The sequence below is a fragment of the Callithrix jacchus genome, chromosome 9 (assembly GCF_049354715.1).
Source record: "Callithrix jacchus isolate 240 chromosome 9, calJac240_pri, whole genome shotgun sequence".
Lineage (NCBI taxonomy): Eukaryota > Metazoa > Chordata > Mammalia > Primates > Cebidae > Callithrix > Callithrix jacchus.
Window position 1 is genome coordinate 10,827,204 of NC_133510.1, and position 16,622 is coordinate 10,843,825.

The following is a 16,622-nucleotide window of genomic DNA, read 5'->3' on the forward strand; positions in this document are numbered from 1 at the left end:
CCTTAGGGGAACGCTGGCAGAAGCAAGCAAGATCCTTCTGGGTCCTTATAATCTAGTTTTTGAGATAATTCTGAAAATTAATGAGAGTATTGTCAATGTTAAACAACAAAAACAAACCAGCCTACTTCCAGTAAGGGTCTGAAGCAGTTCTCAGTGATAGGTTAGGACCAAAATATACATATTCTCACACACACACATTGAAATGGGATTTAAAAAAGCAAGAATCAAGTAGTATGGGGCTAGGAAAGGTAAAATCTGAATTGCAACTTCTTACTGAAATAGAGTAGAAACCTTAGCTTTGAGCTTCTTAGCAGCAGGGCAGAAGGGGAAGGAAGCACTGAGAGTACCATGGGGTAAATGAGAAGAAAGGGGACGTTGAGGCACAGGAAGGCATGAGACTGTGCGTACACGGGTTTATATGTTCTCATTGGTATAGCATACAATCCTTTGAGTGTTGCTTGGTATTCGTTTTTAATTGTTTTATTGTGTTTGGTTTCCCTATCTAGAAGGGGAAGCTACTTGCTGCCTGATTATTCATGTACTACCCCAAACCTCTATGTTCTTTGTATATGATAAATAATTATGCTATATATAATCATAACACTAGAAATTTACAATTTTATAACAGGCAGTGAGACTGAATAGCCTTGTATTATGTAGCTGCCAAAGTAAGATTCCTTGCATATCTGTTAATTGTAATAATTTTAACACAAGGCTCAGCAGACTTTTGGTAGTATCTACCAAGAATGAAAAGGGGAGAATTCAGCTTCATGACTGAGCACACATGTAACTACTGAGAATTAAGGCAGTCATAGAACTGGCCAAAATGTTAGTAGCTTCCAGGCTGTGTGGAATAACCTCACCTCCTGCTACACGTATGTATTTTTAAGCCCTCAGCAGTGAGAGATGGCAGCACTGCTTGGATTTCCCCAGTCCTTTGGTTCTAGCAAAGTGTCCGTGAGTCCTTCCACTGTGTTGTGGGGTATTAAGATAATGCAATAAGACAGTAACTCCTGGGTATCAAGGAAGGGATAAAAGTTCTCTTGGATCTCATTAAAGTGACCTGGTAAACCTGATTCATACGATATACAATGTTTTCTTCTAAAATTTAGTAAATAAAGTTGAGCCATTTTATGGCATACAGAAAAGTTGCCTAAAGAAAAATAGGGAGGCCGGGCACAGTGCCTCACTTCTGTAATCCCAGCACTTTGGGAGGCTGAGGTGGGTGGATCACTTGAGGCTAGGAGTTAAGAGTCTAGCCTGCCCAAATTGGTGAAACCCTGTCTCTACTGAAAATACAAAAATTAGCCAGGTGTGGCGGTACACACCTGTAATCCTAGCTACTCCGGCGGCTAAGGCAGGAGAATTGCTTGAATCCGAGAGGTGGAGGTTGCAATGAGCCGACATCGCACCACTGCACTCCAGCCTGGGCAACAGAGCAAGCCTATCTCAAAATAATAATAATTTAAAATTTTAATTACATCACTTATGTAATCAGTGAAAAATTGGAAATGTCAGATAACACGATTAAACATTAGCCATGTCTTAGTAGGGGAAGTATTGATGTAAGTCAGGAAACGTGAGTAAAAGCTTGCTTATTAACAAAGAGTTTTGGACCCCAGCTGTCCTGCATGTCAATGGTGAGGGAATTCTCCTCCCCCACCTCCTCAGAAGAATATTGCAAGGATAAATAGGATGTAAACAGATGAGATTTGCTTAGAGGTTTTTAGGTGGAAGACACTGAGTAAATAAATGGAAACAAGATTTCACTGCTGACCACAATTGTTAGTAGTGACCTTTCTTGAATTTGACTCATACAGAGAAAGCAAAAGCCTCCAATGGATGTGTCCTAGTGCACTGTTTGGCTGGGATCTCCCGCTCTGCCACCATCGCTATCGCCTACATCATGAAGAGGATGGACATGTCTTTAGATGAAGCTTACAGGTGAGGGCAAGAAAATGTCTTCTGTGATTGGCTTTTCATTTGACCTGAAACACAAAGAATTCTAATGATGAGTAACCAAATTAAAACAGATTACTATTTTAGTCATGCTTTTTACAGGTTACGGTGGATTTTTTAATGGTCTTGTGCTGTTTTACTATTTAGCATGAATTCTGTCCTCATGTGTCACATTCATCCTCAGCCACTTTTTATGTTTAAGGAACAAAAATATCCTGTTACATGAGTTTATTCCTTTCCCTAAATGTAAAAGTATCCTTGGTTTTAATTTGCGTGAGGGGGAAGCTCTAATAGAATGCTCACTGCACAATCTCTGTTCTGCTTCAAACTTTGGACTGCTGGGAAGAAAAAGCCTAATTCATGCAAATATGAACCACATAACTGTCAGACTCCATTCTTTAGGTAAAATTTCCTACATTCTGGAGTGGGCCAGGTTATGTGTGTGATTTTAACTGGGTTGCCTCTAGTCTCTGATTAATCTGATTCCCCTGCATGTCTTGCCAGGTAGAGATGGTTCATTTTTATCTGATAAGAAATAAAAAATATAGAGACTCATGGAGCAGGCCTGATTAACAGTTGGATTTTTTTTTTCTCAAATTGAAAAGTTTGGAAAACAGATGAGCTGCTCAGTTTCCCGTGTAAGTCAGGAACCTGGAGGAGGTGGGTCCTCCCGTCATCCACATCAACTCTTGTGCCCTGGTGCAGGCCTCTCTTGCTCCGTGTGGAAATCAGAAGGAAAGGCACCCTTATATCGTGTCACGTCATGAAGTCTCATTATGAGGACCCTACATTTACACCTGTTATTGTTGAGCCAGTTATTTCTATTTTTATGAATTTGCTTTAGGTTACTTGATTTCCATGTTTTTGTTTTTCTTGCTTCGTATTCAAAGGCCCATTTGCAGTGCAGTTCTACTCCTGCCTCACCTGAAAATATGCATGAGGTGCCGGGGCTGCTGAAGAATTTGTCATCTCTGACTCTTTAGATCATCCATGAAACATGAAAGCCATCTAGTATTAGTTTTGATCCTTTAATGAATCTGTTTTTAACATGGTGGTTACAAATATGGACCCAGACATTTGACCAGCCTGGTTCTGAATCCAGCACCATTATTTAGTAGCTGTGGGATTTCGGGCAAGTCACTTAAGGACTTTGTGTAGCTATATGATGGGGATAATGACACCCACCTGATACAAGGTAGTTTTAAAGATTAAATAATGATTTGGCCACTTTGTCTTGGTTATTCTGTCATGCTGACTAAAAAAGAAGTGTGGCTTTCAGACTTTGACCATCTGATACCATGTTCTTTTTGTCATTAAATTTAAAATGTGAACTCTCTTGGGAAGTGACTGGTGACTTTGAGAGGGGATGACATTGGAAATTGAAGAAGGAGAGTGGCTGTTATACTGTACTTTTTAAATTAATTTTTTTCTTTTTTTGGCCTGTGCTAGATGCTATATTTTAATTACATTTTACTTATTTTTTTATTGCATTTTAGGTTTTGGGGTACATGTGAAGAACATGCAAGATTGTTGCATAGGTACACACATGGCAGTGTGATTTGCTGCCTTTCTCCCCATGCTCTCTCTCCCCAACTCCCTACCCCCCACTGTCCCTCCCCTATTTCCCCCTGACATACTCCAGTGTGTGATGCTCCCCTCCCTGTGTCCATGTGTTCTCATTGTTCAACACCCACCTATAAGTGAGAACATGCGGTGTTTGATTTTCTGTTCTTGCATCAGTTTGCTGAGAATGATGGTGTCCTGGTTCATCCATGTCCCTACAAAGGACACAAACTCATCGTTTTTGATGGCTGCATAATATTCCATGGTGTATATGTGCCACATTTTCCCTGTCCAGTCTATCATTGATGGGCATTTGGGTTGTTTCCAGGTCTTTGCTATTGTAAACTGTGCTGCAGTGAACATTCATGTGCATGTGTCCTTACAGTAGAATGATTTATAATCTTTTAAATATATACCCAGTAATGGGATTGCTGGGTCAAGTGGAATTTCTATTTCTAGGTCCTTGAGGAATCGCCACACTGTCTTCCACAATGGTTGAACTAATTTACACTCCCACCAGCAGTGTAAAAGTAGAAAATCTAGGCAAAACCATTCAGGACATAGGAGTAGGCAAGGACTTCATGACCAAAACACCAAAAGCATTGGCAACAAAAGCCAAAATAGACAAATGGGACCTAATCAAACTCCACAGCTTCTGCACGGCAAAAGAAACAGTCATTAGAGTGAATCAGCAACCAACAGAATGGGAAAAAAATTTTTGCAGTTTACCCATCTGACAAATCTACAAAGAACTAAAACAGAATCTACAAAGAACTAAAACAGATTTACAAGATAAAACAAGATAAAAACAAGCCCATTCAAAAATGGGCAAAGGATATAAACAGACACTTTACAAAAGAAGACATACATGAGGCCAACAAACATGAAAAAATGCTCATCAGCACTGGTCATTAGAGAGATGCAAATCAAAACCACGTTGAGATACCATCTCTCGCCAGTTAGAATGGCGATCATTAAAAAATCTGGAGACAACAGATGCTGGAGAGGATGTGGAAAAATAGGAGCACTTTTACACTGTTGCTGGGAGTGTAAATTTTTTCTTTTTTTAAGACGGGGTTGGTCAGGGTGGTCTTGAACTCCTGACCTCAGGTGATCCACCCGCCTTGGCCTCCAAAGTGTATGTCTCAGGGTGTACTTGGTGGTGAATAAATCATCTCTAGGCCAGGCCTGGTGGCTCACACCTGTAGTCCCAGCACTTTGAGAGGCCAAGGTGGGAGAACCACTTGAGCCCAGGAGTTTGAGACCAGCCTGGGCAACACAGTGAGACCCTTTCTCACACACACACACAAAAATTAAAATTAGGCAGGCGTAGGATCCTATAGTTCCAGCTACTCAGGAGGCTGAGGTGGGAGGACCGCATGCACCCAGGAATTCGAGGCTGCAGTGAACTGTGATCATGCTGCTGTACTCCAGCCTGGGCAACAGAACAAGACCCTGTCTCTTAAGAAAAGACTGCCACCAACAAAACCCCATATCGTCTCTTATCAGTTGCATTGGGAGCCCTGGCCCTTGAAAATAAGGAAGCAAAAACTAGGGCCTTAGGTGCCTGGCTGCCTCTCTCTGGCATGCTCCAGGGATATGTGCAAAGCTTCCCCAACGCCTAGGTCTTTTGTATTCTCCACCTTGTGGCATTTCCCTGAACTTTTAAACCAGTCATCTTTCAGAGGTTTTTGAGGTCTGCCTGTTAATTCCCTATCTCATTTATCCACTTAATATTCTTAAGATAAAGTGTAGTTGGCCAGGCACAGTGGCTCACGCCTGTAATCCCAGCATTTTGGGAGGCTGATGGGGTCAAATCATGAGATCAGGTGTTCAAGACCAGCCTGGCCAATATGGTAAAACCCTGTCTCTACTAATACAAAAATTAGCCGGGCATGGTGGTGCGCGCCTGTAGTCCCAGCTGCTCAGGAGGCTGAGGCAGGAGAATAGTTTGACCCCAGGAGGCAGAGGTTGCAATGAGCTGAGATCGCGCCACTGCACTCCAGCCTGGGCGACAAAACAAGACTTCGCCTCAAAGAAAAAAAAAAAAAAAGATGTAAAATTCAGGTTTTTGTTTTTTCCTCTCTGTAGATTTGTGAAAGAAAAAAGACCTACTATATCTCCAAACTTCAATTTTCTGGGCCAACTCCTGGACTATGAGAAGAAGATTAAGAACCAGACTGGAACATCAGGGCCAAAGAGCAAACTCAAGTTGCTGCACCTGGAGAAGCCAAATGACCCTGTCCCTGCCGTCTCAGAGGGTGGACAGAAAAGCGAGTCGCCTCTCAGTCCACCCTCTGCCGACTCTGCTACCTCAGAGGCAGCAGGGCAAAGGCCTGTGCATCCCACCAGCATGCCCAGCATGCAGCCGCCGCTGTTAGAGGACAGTCCGCTGGTACAGGCACTCAGTGGGCTGCACCTGTCCACAGACAGGCTAGAAGACAGCAATAAGCTCAAGCGTTCCTTCTCTCTGGATATCAAATCAGTTTCATATTCAGCCAGCATGGCAGCGTCCTTACATGGCTTCTCATCAGAAGATGCTTTGGAATACTACAAACCTTCCAGTACTCTGGATGGGACCAACAAGCTATGCCAGTTCTCCCCTGTTCAGGAACTATCGGAACAGACTCCTGAAACCAGCCCCGATAAGGAGGAAACCAGCATCCCCAAGAAGCCGCCGACCACCAGGCCTTCAGACAGCCAGAGCAAACGATTGCACTCGGTCAGAACCAGCAGCAGTGGCACCACCCAGAGGTCTCTTTTATCTCCGTTGCATCGAAGTGGGAGCGTGGAGGACAATTACCACACCAGCTTCCTTTTTGGCCTGTCCACCAGCCAGCAGCACCTCACGAAGTCTGCTGGCCTGGGCCTCAAGGGCTGGCACTCAGATATCTTGGCCCCCCAGACTTCCACCCCTTCCCTGACTAGCAGCTGGTATTTTGCCACGGAGTCCTCACACTTCTACTCTGCCTCAGCCATCTATGGAGGCAGTGCCAGTTACTCTGCCTACAGCTGCAGCCAGCTGCCCACTTGCGGGGACCAAGTCTATTCTGTGCGCAGGCGGCAGAAGCCAAGTGACAGAGCTGACTCGCGGCGGAGCTGGCATGAAGAGAGCCCCTTTGAAAAGCAGTTTAAACGCAGAAGCTGCCAAATGGAATTTGGAGAGAGCATCATGTCAGAGAATAGGTCGCGGGAAGAGCTGGGGAAAGTGGGCAGTCAGTCTAGCTTTTCGGGCAGCATGGAAATCATTGAGGTCTCCTGAGAAGAAAAACACTTGCGACTTCTATGGACAATTTTTTTTTCTGGTTCACAAAAGAATTCCCTGTAAATCTGAAATATATATATGTACATACATATATATTTTTAGAAAATGGAGCTATGGTGTAAAAGCAAAAGGTGGATCAACCCAGTTGTTACTCTCCTAACATCTGCATTTGAGAGATCAGCTAATACCTCTCTCAACAAAAATGGAAGGGCAGACGCTAGACTCCCCCAGACAGTCATCTGATTCAGTGACTCACACATCATCTTGTTCTTAAAAAGAAAGTGTATTTGGTGTCGGAGGACAAAATCCTCTACCATTTTCACATACTAAGAGATCTCAAACATTAGTCTCTGTCTGGTCCCTTCCATAGTACACCTTAGCGCCGAGACTGAGCCAGCCTGTGGGTCAGGTAGGTAGACCCTGTTAGGGACAGAGCCTAGTGGTGAATCCAAGAGAAACGATCCTTTCCAAAGCTGATTCACAAACCCACGCTCACCCGATAGCCGAGGGACACAGCATCACTCTGCTGGATGGACCATTAGGGGTCTTGCCAAGGTCTACTTTAGAGCAAACCCAGTACCTCAGACAGGAAAGTTGGGGCTTTGACCACTGCCATATCTGGTAGCCCGTTTTCTAGGCATTGTGAATAGGTAGGTAGCTAGTCACACTTTTCAGACCAATTCAAACTCTATGCACAAAATTCCAGTGGGCCTGGATGGAAGCAGTTAATTTTGTTTCCTTCTCAGCTTTATGAAGAGAAGGGAAAGTGTCTAGGATTCAGCTGAACAGCCAGGAACCTGGCAGCGTCATGATTAAAGCTAAGGTTGGGAGGCTAACGAGTCTCCCTCCCTCTGTATAAATCAAAGAATTGTTTAAATGGGATTGTCAATCCTTTAAATAAAGATGAACTTGGTTTCCAGCCAAATGTGAATTTATTTGGGTTGGTAACCAAGCAGCAGCACCTTCCACTTCTCAGCCAGAGTAGATATTTTTGCCATTTCTACTTCACTGCATGGACAGTTGGTAAAATGTAACAATACAGCAGAATTTTACAGGAAACTACCAAGGGAGGTAAATTATGAGAAGATTAAGAAAGGTAAAAATTGCTGAGGAGAAGCAGGAAACCTATTTCCTTAATGGCTTTTATCCCCTTGGCATGCGAGGGGGTGGTGTTTCTGTAATTAATTGCCTCAGACTTTCGAATTTACTAGTAGGGCTGAGAAAGGCTTTAGTGAGCAAGGAATATTCAGAATAAAACTGTTAAGAAAGCTGAGAAGACCGTTGAGTTTTGATCAGTTATGAGCAGAGTGCAAAGCCATGGCCAAGCTATTTTCAGAAACTCTGGCTGGCATGTCTTCAGTGGAAGGGGCGAATCCAAATGGAGCTGGAGCAAGGGGCATCCTCAGCCCTCAGCCTACAATCACTGTGGACTCGGTCCTGGCAGCTGAACGTAGGAGGTCACTGGAACAAGTGCGCAAGTGATAGTGCAAATCTGCTTTCAAACTTCCTCCTGGCTTTGGGTTTTGTCCACTACAATGTGGGTCCTCTTTTGAAGCCTAATTCATGACAGCAGCTTTTTTGGGAGTGAGACTGGGCGGGTGCTGTCATTGTTCTTTCCTTTCCTGTAAGTGTCGCTAGTTGCTGCCTCGTATCTCAGGTTTTTCTCTGTTTGAGAAATGGACAGTTTTTTGACCAGGATGTGACTTCATGTTTCCTATGGTGACTTCTAAAACCAGCACAGAATGACATGACTCAACAGAGACTGGCGTGGTCACGGGGAAGATGAGCCGTACAGACATTAGCTGTGCACAAATAATGTGCCGTGATGGGTGATGGGGTGGGTGTAAGTGAAGGCAGAAGAGGGTTGGCCACATTGCTAAGGACACTGGGAAAGAGCTGGTCAATGATTCGAGTTAGTTTTTATACATACATTCAATGTAATCACATTCTCAAGTTTCACACAGTAATTTCTGATGTTATGTACACACACACACAAATGTGTAATGGTTCACCACTTGCGGAATGTGGTCACCTCCAAAACATTTTTAAGAAATGAAAGCAGTAGCTCCTTGCTAAGGATGTTTCAGGAGGTTTGAGGGACTGGGTTTTAATGAGCTGCTGTCATTTAGGGCGTCCCTTGGCCATGGTCCTCTTCTGTGACTGTGATGTAGTCACACACTACAGCCTTCAGTGCTGGTTCGCTCGTGTCAAATCATTTCGTGGAATGAAGACTGCCGTGGTGAAGGGGCAGCCTCGGAGGCCGGCTCTGGAGCTGCTTGGGTGTCTTTGGACAGGGTGGTGGCTGGCTCTCTTCAGCACATAATCGGGTAATCCTGGCACCTACTAGGGTGATATAGATGATGGTGATTTTAAAGAGCAAAACTAGACTTAGACTTCTAGGTGAGAAATGCTGGAAAACGACTTAGGACATGTGTAAAGCTAGATGGAAAGACTGTAAATGTTTAATATGAATATAGTGTTCTTTTGAAGTAAGGCCAGCTGTTGAATGGTTAAATTGTGCATTTCTCATTTTGATGTGTCATGTATGTTAATGTATGAAATGATGAAATAAAATCAAAACTGGTACCTGTTTATACATAAATATGAGAAAAGACCTATTTTTCAGCCATACACTTGGTGGGAATACCACCACCCAAGTTGCCAGAGGACGCCGTGGTGAAACCTGTCCTGTTCTTCTCATGTAAATGAGGATTTAGCTCAAAATAAAGTGATTTTGTCATCAGGTATATTCTGTTCTATCATGGCATGGAACACAGGATCATCAGCCAACAGTAAAAGCGTTGCTGTGTGCATGAAATGCGCACGATGGCGCAGAAGCCTAGGGCACTTGGTCAGTATTTTCTAGCTGACTGATTCCAGAACACACAAGTACATGATAGGAAGAAAAAAGCCAGCTACACACTCATGGTCCACTTCAATTAACAATGTTATGATTCCAACAGGAAAAACAGGAAGGGCAATTGTTGAAGATCTAACCTCTGTCCTTGCCACGTACATCTTAGTGACCTCTCTGCTCATGACAGTAGATTTGACGACTTAGTGAGACTAGAAGCTTAGTTTCATCAGTTTCATAAAAATGAGGCATTGAAGGGATAAAGCTGCAGTGCAGATTCAATGACTATAGGAAGAATCACAGGTGACCTTAAGTTGGTTGACCTGAAGTTAGATTTAAGAAAATCTGTAAGAAGGATTGGGCTGAGTAAGCGAGACTAAAAGAACTGTCTGTCTTGGCCAGGACGACACAGAAAATAAGAGGTCTAAGTGAGATACGGGAATAAAGGGGGTAGAATAAACTCCCCCGAGACAGAGGGCAGCAGGAGGAACAGTCATTTCAGTGACAGGCTTCCAACAAGAAGACGGAAGATCTTGGGAGGGCCTGAAGGTCAGGCCAGTTACAGAGCTCGGAGCCCCTTGACCAGCCTCAGCAGGCTGTGGTCGGAGGACTGCTTTGGACGTGACAACTACAATTAGACCAGGAATTAAACTAAGAGGGGAGGGTGGGCGCGGTGGCTCATGCCTGTAATTCCAGCACTTTGGGGAGCTGAGGTGGGTGGATCACCTGAGGTCAGGAGTTTGAGACCAGCCTAATTTTTGAGACTAAAAATACAAAAATTAGTTGGGCGCTGTGGTGGGTGCCTGTAATCCCAGCTACTTGGGAGGCTGAGGCAGGAGAATTGCTTGAACCCAGGAGGCAGAGGTTGCAGTGAGCCGAGATTGTGCCACTGCACTCCCCTGGGCAACAAAAGCAAAACTCCATTTCAAATAAAATAAATAAACTAAGTGGAAAAATTAGGAAGGTGTAGATGGAGAGGTGAAGAAAAATATGGCAAAATTGGAGCTGAGTGTCTAAAGAGAATATGTGAAGGGTAAGGGCGTATCCTGGGACTAGTTGACGGAAATTTTTTAGCCTGAAAACATTTTCATTGACAAAACTTGTTTTGTTTTTTCTTTTTGAGATGGAGTCTGGCTCTGTCGCCCAGGCTGGTACAGTGGCATGATCTTGACTCATCGCTACTTCCACCTCCCGGGTTTAAGCGATTCTCCTGCCTCAGCCTCCTGAGTAGCTGGGACTACAAGTGTGCGCCACCACATCCAGCTAATTTTTGTATTTTTAGTAGAGACGGGGTTCCACCATGTTGGCCAGGATGGTCTGGATCTCTTGACCTCATGATCTTCCCTCCTCAGCCTCCTAAAGTGCTGGGATTACACTTTATCTTAAATATTCTTCTGGTTTTGTTTTTCTGAGAAGCAGGAATGTTTTAGATTACCTAGTAGACAAAATTTGTCTATATATTTGATCTGTGAATATTACTCTTCCGCATCTATAAATGGAAGCGGGAAGTAAACTGTTTCTAGCTTCTGTGGGACCATTCATCCCTGAACAGCCTAATTTTACTTGGTTATATCTTTAAAGTTGCAAAATCAACTGGAAAATTATAGCACTATCTTGGAAGATATTTACAAGTCAGTCACATTGTTGCAGTTTGTTTGCAGAGACAGCAAAATGCATTTATGTAAAAAGTTTCATTCTTTTGGTTCCAGCTCAAACATCAGAATCAGTTTGAAAATGCTGTCTCACAGGAAGTTCAGGATGTGACCTTGTAGAAGCAACGTGATAGGCAAATAGCGTAACCTGAAGAGCATTCAGTAATGGTCTGGGTTCTCTGGTCGGAATTATGACAATTTCAAAGACCAGATTGAACGTACTTGGTGCACAAAGGCTTTCGGCATAACTCATGCCTCAATGAGCCTTGATTGGTGAAGAAAAATTAATTGGGTCATCAGTAAATTCCATCATGTCTTACACTGACATTGACAGCCCTGGAAAAACTCCTGAGACATGGACACGCACACCAGCATAACGCTGCTCATCCTGGCAAGCGACTCCGGCTGGTTGCCACTGTTTGATCTTTTTGGTTTGAAGCAGGTGGATAATTATCTGGTTACCCTTTCCCTCTGTAGCCATAGCATTTAAAAGGAAAGCACATGCCTGGTGTGTCAAAAACCACAAGAAATTAAATTATTTATGACAGTCCCCAACCTTTTTGGCAACAGGGACCCATTTCACAGAAGACAAGTTTTCTACAGACAGGGAAGTAGGGGGATGATTTCTGGATGAGACTCCCACCATCTGGCATTCTATCTCCCACCATCTGGCATTGGATTCTCACAAGGGGCACACACCCGTGCAGTTCACAATAGGGTTCACACTCTTAGGAAAGTCTAATGCTGGGGCTGATCTGACAGGAGGTGGAGCTCAGGCAGTGATGTGAGTGATGGGGAGTGGCTATAAATGCATATGAAGCTGGCCAGGGACATGGCCCAACCTGTAATCCCAGCACTTTGGGAGGTGGAGGCGGGTGGCACAAGGTCAGGAGTTCAAGACCAGCCTGGCCAACACAGTGAAACCCTGACTCTACTAAAAATACAAAAATTAGCCAGGTGTGATGGCATGCTGCTGTAGCTCCAACTACCCAGGAGTCTGAGGCAGGAGAATCGCTTGAACCTGGGAGGCAGAGGTTGCAGTGAGCCGAGATCGCACTGCTGCACTCCACCTTGGGCGACAGAGCAAGACTTTGTCTCAAAAAAAACCAAAAAAAAAAAAAAAAAAAAAACACACATGAAGCTTCACTTGCTAGCCCACCATTCACCTCCTGCTGTGCAGCCCAGTTCCTAACATGCCACAGATACCAGTGTTCGGCCCGGGGTTGGAGACCCCTGATTTATGGTAAGTTAGTGAACAATAATGACACCTCCTCGGGGGCACTATCTAATTCTGAACAAAGGAATGAAGACCAAGGTGGAGGAAAGAAAAGCACAACTCCTCTCATGATCACATTTCATACCTAACAAGTCCACAAGAAGAGACGTTTTCTCCCTAATCCATCTTTCAGTCTTGAGTATCAACATTTGGAATAATTTCTAAGCACTATGTATCTGGGTTTAGCTGAAGTATGAACACATCAGGAAGACCAAGTTCCCAATTGCACTAGAGTTTTAATACATGTCTGGTCACGTCTCTCTGACAATTCCTGGTTTTGCCTTGGGACTTACTAGGGGAAATGCCAAAGCTAAATAAGTTCTACAAATCAACACAAAAGTGGCACCTGTCAGTCGCCCCAGGGCCATTAGTTTATGTAACCTTGTAAAACCGAGTTTGTAATACTTACAATGTAAGGGTAACATTACCAACCTCTTTCGTAAGTCTGAAGAAGCCACAAAGAAATATCAGGATACAGAAACATATATACATACGCACACATACAAACATAAAGTCAAACTTAATTTTTTTACTCGAAAAGCAAATTCTCCCAGATTCAACTCCTTTTTTTTTTCTTTTGAGACAGAGTTTCTTGTTGCCCAGGATGGAGTGCAGTGGCACAATCTCAGCTAACTGCAAACTCCGCCTTCTAGGTTCAAGTGATTCTCCTGCCTCAGCCTCCCAACTAGCTGGGATTACAGATCCAGCCACCATGCCCAGCTAATTTTTGCACTTTTTCAGTAGATATGAGGTTTCACCATGTTGGTCAGGCTGGTCTTGAACTCCTGACCTCAGGCGATCCACCCATCTCAGCTTCCCAAAGTGCTGGGATTACAGGCATGGACCACAGTGCCCAGCCTAAACTCATGTATTGAATGTACTCCTCTATCAGGCTATGGAGTCCTTGAAACTCATTTAATCAAATATTTACTCTGCAGAGAACACTGGGTAGGTATCTAGGTTAAAATATTATCTAAGACACAGGAGACTGTATGTATATAGTCTATAAAACTATTTATGTAGTTACTAAGAATAAAACTTTGAGAGAAACAAAGGTGTGAAATCTGTGAAGCTACACTATCACTTGCTCTTAACTCCACAATTCATTACTATAAATTTATATGCACATAATACAAGGGGTGACGGCCAGTTTCTACCAACCTTGCCCTTCAACCAGTAGAACCAGGAGACGGCAGGTGGGGGCCTATCTGACAGTGTTCAGAAATGAACAGATCGCTAGACATGCAAAACAGGCTCTAGAAAGCAGCCAATGAACACCTAATTTATAATTGAAAGGAAGACAAGCAGCTCTACCTTAGGAACTCAGAATTAATTTTTTTTTAATTAGCGGGATTTCGTGGCACATACCTGTAGTCCCAGCTACTCGGGAGTCTGAGGCGGAAGGATCCCTGGGGCCCGGGAGTTTGAGGCAGCAGTGCGCTGACTGCGCCACTGCACTCCAGCCTGAGCAACAGAGCAAGACCCTGTCTCAAACCAAGATTAGAATCAGATCAAGGTTAGCTGAGATACATTAAATTAAGCGAATCTATTTTAATCTTGACCCAGGGCCACTGCTCAGAGACAACAGGTAACACGCTCACTGCAGTAAAGAGCTTAATCAGAATTGCAGACTTGGAATTTAGAGCTGGAAGGGCCTTGAGAGCCCACCCAGACTAGCTCACACTGTAGGAAGGTGGAAACTGAGGCTGAGGGAATGAAATGGCTGGCCAAAGAGTAAGGCCAGAAACATGCAGCCAAGGGCTCTTCCACAACTCCTATCCCCGAAATTTCTCATAATGGCCAAAGAGGTCATGGGGTATTAACCAACAAAGAGGTCCAGCCTAACTGCTCCTTAAATACAAATCACTCCGACTGCCAGGTTCCATCAGGAAATAGCAAAACATCAGAGAGAAAGGACTGGTAACACCATGTTACCAGTCAGAGGTTCGATCAGAGAAGAACCACTAGGGATGAAGTAGAATGAGAGGACTGGTAAAGGGATTTGACTTAAGCAATACAGGGGCTGGTAAAAGTCTCTGTTCTGCTGTTTCTGTTGGGAAGGACGGTGGGGGAGAGCAAGGACAACCGAGACCTGCAAGCAACAGGCCAGGACCTGCACCTGCCTCTCAGCACAGTCTGCGCCGGCCTGTCCTCATTCCCAAGCCTCATCCTTGCGTTTGCAGACTGAGAAGCTGGTGCTCATACCTGGCCCAGGGTTTGGAAACGGCGAAGGCAGAGTTCTGTGGGAGCTGGAGGAGCTGTGGGCCCAGCAGCTGCCCCCACCACAAAAGTGCAGGAGATCCATGGAACCATGCACGAGATGGAACAGGGCCTGACCGACATCAGCTTCAGTGACTACGCACGGCTGTCGCTCTACATCCACTTCCAAACCTCATGCAAATCTCTCTCATGGCCAACCCTCACCAGAGAAGCAAACATGGAAGGGAATTCTGGGAACACAGTTCAGTTTAGCCAAGTTGACGACACTGCAAAAACCACAACACACCATCAATATTAAACTAGAATTCTTTGCAAAAGTATGGAATTTGCCTGTTGTTCTTCTGCCATACTTCTCTGCTTCCACCTAGTAATAAGCAGCCTATCACCTACCTCCTCAGGACCCCAATCTAAGTTAACCCCTGTTTTATCTAACTTCCTTAGAAAGAGACCGTTGCTGGAGAGCTGGCTGGCTGTGCAGTTTGTTTGTGCTGCGCTGGGTCTGCCATTCTGCCCTGTGCCAACCACTAACTGCTGCAGCACTAGAAAAGCTTGGCCCTCGCAGGCTTGAGCTACCTCCCACTCTGTGCTTTCACGTGTCACCTGTATTAAGTACAGTAAGAGCCGGGCACAGTGGCTCACGCCTGTAATCCCAGCACTTTGGGAGGCCGAGGCGGGCAGATCGCCTGAGGTCGGGAGTTTGAGACCAGCCCTGATCAACATGGAGAAACTCCGTCTCTACTAAAAATACAAAATTACCCAGGCATGGTGGTGCATGCCTGTAATCCCAGCTACTCAGGAGGCTGAGGCAGGAGAATCGCTCGAACCCAGGAGGCGGAGGTTGCAGTGAGCCGAGATCGCACCATTGCACTCCAGCCTGGGCATCAAGAGCGAAACTTGGTCTCAAAAAAAAAAAAAAAAAAAAGTGCAGTGAGGTTAACGGCACCTGAGCTATTTTGTAGCTGTATAAACAATCAACCCTTCGTTCTTTGAAGTTATAAACATATCCCGTGTTCAGAACTGGATTCTGTATACCTCGGAAGAAACACAATGACGGTGATGTCTTCTTAAAAATACCACTTCCTGTCAATCTAGATGAAAGAAATATGAATATTCATTGTATTATTCTTTCAAATTTGAAAATGTAAAATTTAAAAAGATTTTTTTTTACCTGAAATCTCAGCTACTTGGGAGGCTGAGGCAGGAGAATCACTTGAACCTGGAAGGCAGAGGTTGCAGTGAGCCACGATCAAGCCATTGCACTACAGCCCAGGTGGCAGTGCGAGACTCAGTCTCAAAAAAAAAATTTTTTTTAATTAGCTGGATTTGGTGGCACACACCTGTAGTCCCAGCTACTCAGGAGTCTGAGGCGGGAGGATCCCTGGGGCCGAGGAGTTTGAGGCAGCAGTGCGCTATGACTGTACCACTGCACTCCAGCCTGAGCAACAGAGCAAGACCCTGTCTCAAACCAAGATTAGAATCAGATCAAGGTTAGCTGAGATACATTAAATTAAGTGGATCAGTTTTAATCCTGTGAATCTACTGAAGGCTCTTTCTGGCATCTGAAAACACACCTCCCGAGGCCTGGAGGAACGCAGGGAACAGGAGGCAGGCCTGCATGGCAGCCCGGCCCCAGCGACTCCCCCAGCCTTGGCTCTTAGTCCCAAGGTGTCTGCCTAGGTGTGTCCCCACGTTCCAGTCTTTGCTCCTCCCTCCCTTCCTTCCAGCAGAACACCTATGGTGTAGCAAGTGCTCACGAAGCACTTCTGCTGTTACTCAAATCACTTCCTTTCCTAAGCTCCCAGAGACATTCAGCACCGTTCTGAGTTTCTTCTT

The 16,622-nt window shown here is 44.6% G+C and overlaps 1 protein-coding gene and 1 long non-coding RNA gene across 5 annotated transcripts in view; one reads left to right on the top strand and one right to left on the bottom strand.

Annotated features, from left to right (window-relative positions):
• DUSP16 (dual specificity phosphatase 16) overlaps positions 1-9,389 on the top strand; it is a 92,924-nt gene extending 83,535 nt beyond the window's left edge. For 2 of the 4 annotated variants that reach the window (XM_078338292.1, XM_078338291.1), the window contains 3 exons: positions 1,821-1,944; positions 3,456-3,497; positions 5,614-9,389. In XM_078338292.1, coding sequence (XP_078194418.1) covers positions 1,821-1,944; positions 3,456-3,497; positions 5,614-6,784 — 1,337 coding nt within the window. In that variant the 3' untranslated portion in view covers positions 6,785-9,389. The remainder of the gene's footprint in view (positions 1-1,820; positions 1,945-3,455; positions 3,498-5,613) is intronic. The other 2 variants (XM_009003308.5, XM_002752132.6) reach the window with 1 other exon arrangement.
• On the bottom strand, positions 1,765-14,069 carry LOC108593076 (uncharacterized). Its single transcript, XR_001913433.4, has 3 exons — positions 13,938-14,069; positions 3,654-3,737; positions 1,765-1,988 (listed from the first exon to the last, which is right to left on the bottom strand). It is a non-coding gene; the product is annotated as an uncharacterized LOC108593076 (long non-coding RNA).
• Positions 14,070-16,622: the final 2,553 nt, after the last annotated feature.